The 2340-nt window shown below is 49.0% G+C and overlaps 1 protein-coding gene across 2 annotated transcripts; it reads right to left on the reverse strand.

The window, feature by feature from the left end:
• Positions 1–2115, reverse strand: LOC123081026 (cytochrome P450 72A15). Of its 2 annotated transcripts, XM_044503992.1 has the most exons (4): positions 1528–2115; positions 1205–1449; positions 676–1057; positions 1–589 (listed from the first exon to the last, which is right to left on the reverse strand). In XM_044503992.1, exons 1-4 carry the CDS (start codon positions 2110–2112, stop codon positions 158–160), a joined length of 1644 nt encoding a protein of 547 aa, XP_044359927.1. In that variant the 5' UTR covers positions 2113–2115; the 3' UTR covers positions 1–157. The 2 variants fall into 2 exon arrangements, with proteins under 2 accessions (XP_044359927.1, XP_044359926.1); XM_044503991.1 differs by having other exon boundaries at positions 1205–2115.
• Between the last annotated feature and the right edge of the window lie 225 nt (positions 2116–2340).

Consider the following 2340-nt stretch of genomic DNA (forward strand, 5'->3'; position numbering starts at 1 on the left):
TGAGTTATCATGGCCCTAAATCATGTTGGACCTTTATTACGATAGAAGGCAAGGAAAGCCTTTTTACATGGCCAAGATAAGAGTGCATATGATACATGTAGAGTGAATCATTCTCAAAAACAAATATGTTCTGAAATATGTGTATATGGTGATACTACTACGAAGAGGTCGCCTGTAGCTTAATTTGAGCACCATGCATGGGACGCAACATCATTACGGTATGTGGCGCATGTGTATACGACGGGGCGAGCTCAAACTCAAAACGCCGAAGAATCATGCACAATGCCATCTTGGCCTCAAGCAGTGCAAAATTCTGACCGATGCAGATCCGTGGCCCCCATCCGAAAGGGAAAAATCCTCCCGGTTCCTTGGACGCCTTGGAGATCCCCTCCGCGAACCTATCGGGCCTGAATTGGTGCACGTCGTCTCCCCAGATGTCCTTGTCGTGGTGGATGTGCAGCACGGACATCTCGAAAATCACGCCAGGCGGGTATGTGACGCCTCCGATCTCAATCTCCTTGTATGTCTGTCGGGTGAACGCACTAGCCGGTGGGTACAACCGGAGAACTTCATAAAGAATCATTGTCACCTGCACAACATATATATTAATAAGATACCGTACTTCTGATCCGATAAATGTTTGCAGCAACTCGAGTAATTTCAGTAAGTACTCACGGTTTTGAGTCGATTAAGACCCTCGTAGTCAAGCTTATGTTTTCCAAATAGGCCAAGAACCTCCTCCCTTGCACGGTCCTGCCACTCTGGGTGCATGCTAAGTACGACCATCGTCCATGTGAGTAATATTGATGTCGTCTCCATTCCTGCAAAGTAGAACAACTTGCACTCCTCTATTACCTCTTCTATGGACATTCCAGGAATGGATTGGCCATTTTCATTCATGTCTGTCTTGTTTGACTCCAGCAATAAGCCGAGTAAGTCATCGTTTGTGCTCTCTCCTTGCATAGCTTGCATCCTTTTCCCAATTAGACCTCGTAGAATGGACTCTATCTCGTTGTTAATTTGACGCATCCTTCGATTATTTTTAGTAGGGAAGGACCTAAAGTGCACTTGCGTTGTCAGTATACGAGTTGATAAGCACAAAACACCTGGTCGGCAGTGGTAAGGTGGAAGTAGTACTAACTAGTAAGATAAAATTCTATTTGTAAATACATGGCTTTCTAGAAGAAGAAAAAAGGTAACTCACATGTAACCGGGAATCATAATCTTGTGAATGGCTGCCATGAACCGCCCGACCTGCTCAGACTGGAGTTGAAAAATCCTTCTTCCTTCGAGATAACTGCTGCCGAATGCGGTGCGTGAGATGACATCTCCGGTGAGGCTCTGGAGTTCTAAGGAAACATCCACCTCACACGAGCCGTCGGGACCAAGGGACTGTGTCCATTTGTTAACAAGCTCTTCACAACACAAAGAGAAGGCGGGCAACATGATCTGCAAATCAAGCGAATTAGTCACACACTTGCCACAACGGCTATCAAAAAGAGGCGCAACCTGCAGGTAGGTAGGTACCTTGAGCTTCTCGACATGGAACGCAGGGTTGAGTATCCTTCTGTGCTTGACCCATTTCTCGCCCTCGTGGGTGGCCACGCCCACGGCGAGGAGCTTGGACAGCGCCGGGAACTTGACCTTCTGGATGTGCCCAAACTTGTTGGACATGACCTCCCTGACCAGGTTAGGATCGGTGATGCTCACCTTGGGAACCGGACCGAACCAGGAGATGCACTGCTTGCCGTGCTCCTGGACGGTTCTGTAGAGGAAAGGCATGACGTGTGCGCCGATGTCGTGGCAGCGCAGCGGCAGGGGCTTGGACCATGCCTCCTTGTTTTGCCTGCCGTAGTCGCTCATGTCGCCGAGGAGGAAACTGTAGGACGTCCCACGAAGGCCCTGGGCGCGAAGAGCCCGTTCCAGGCGCCTCGGCCGCCACCATAGCTGCTCTAGCAGCCGGGTGGTTGGCCATAGGACTAGGAGCGCCAAGCTCAAGAGGCCGCAGGCGAGGTAGCTCCACGGTAGTGCTGCTGGACTCAGTACCGATTCAAGATTCATTGCTTCCCTCTCGTGGGCGTGCTTGGAAATTGGAATGGATTGGATTGGCATTCAGAACTCTGAATATATATATATACAAGTGTCACTAGGACAGATAAGTCTTGTGTGCTCATTTGTTTATGTTTCTTGCGCTGCAATTTATGCTGTGGCATGTGGACACCTTAGTCAACGGGACGCCAGAGTCAATGCCTCGTTCCAAAGGAACTTGGCCGGCAAGAAACTCTAATTTTTTCAACAATAACTAACCATTATAAAAGAGAGGGAGGGTTTGAACAGGCA

The sequence above is a fragment of the Triticum aestivum genome, chromosome 3D (genome assembly GCF_018294505.1).
Source record: "Triticum aestivum cultivar Chinese Spring chromosome 3D, IWGSC CS RefSeq v2.1, whole genome shotgun sequence".
NCBI classification, from domain to species: domain Eukaryota; kingdom Viridiplantae; phylum Streptophyta; class Magnoliopsida; order Poales; family Poaceae; genus Triticum; species Triticum aestivum.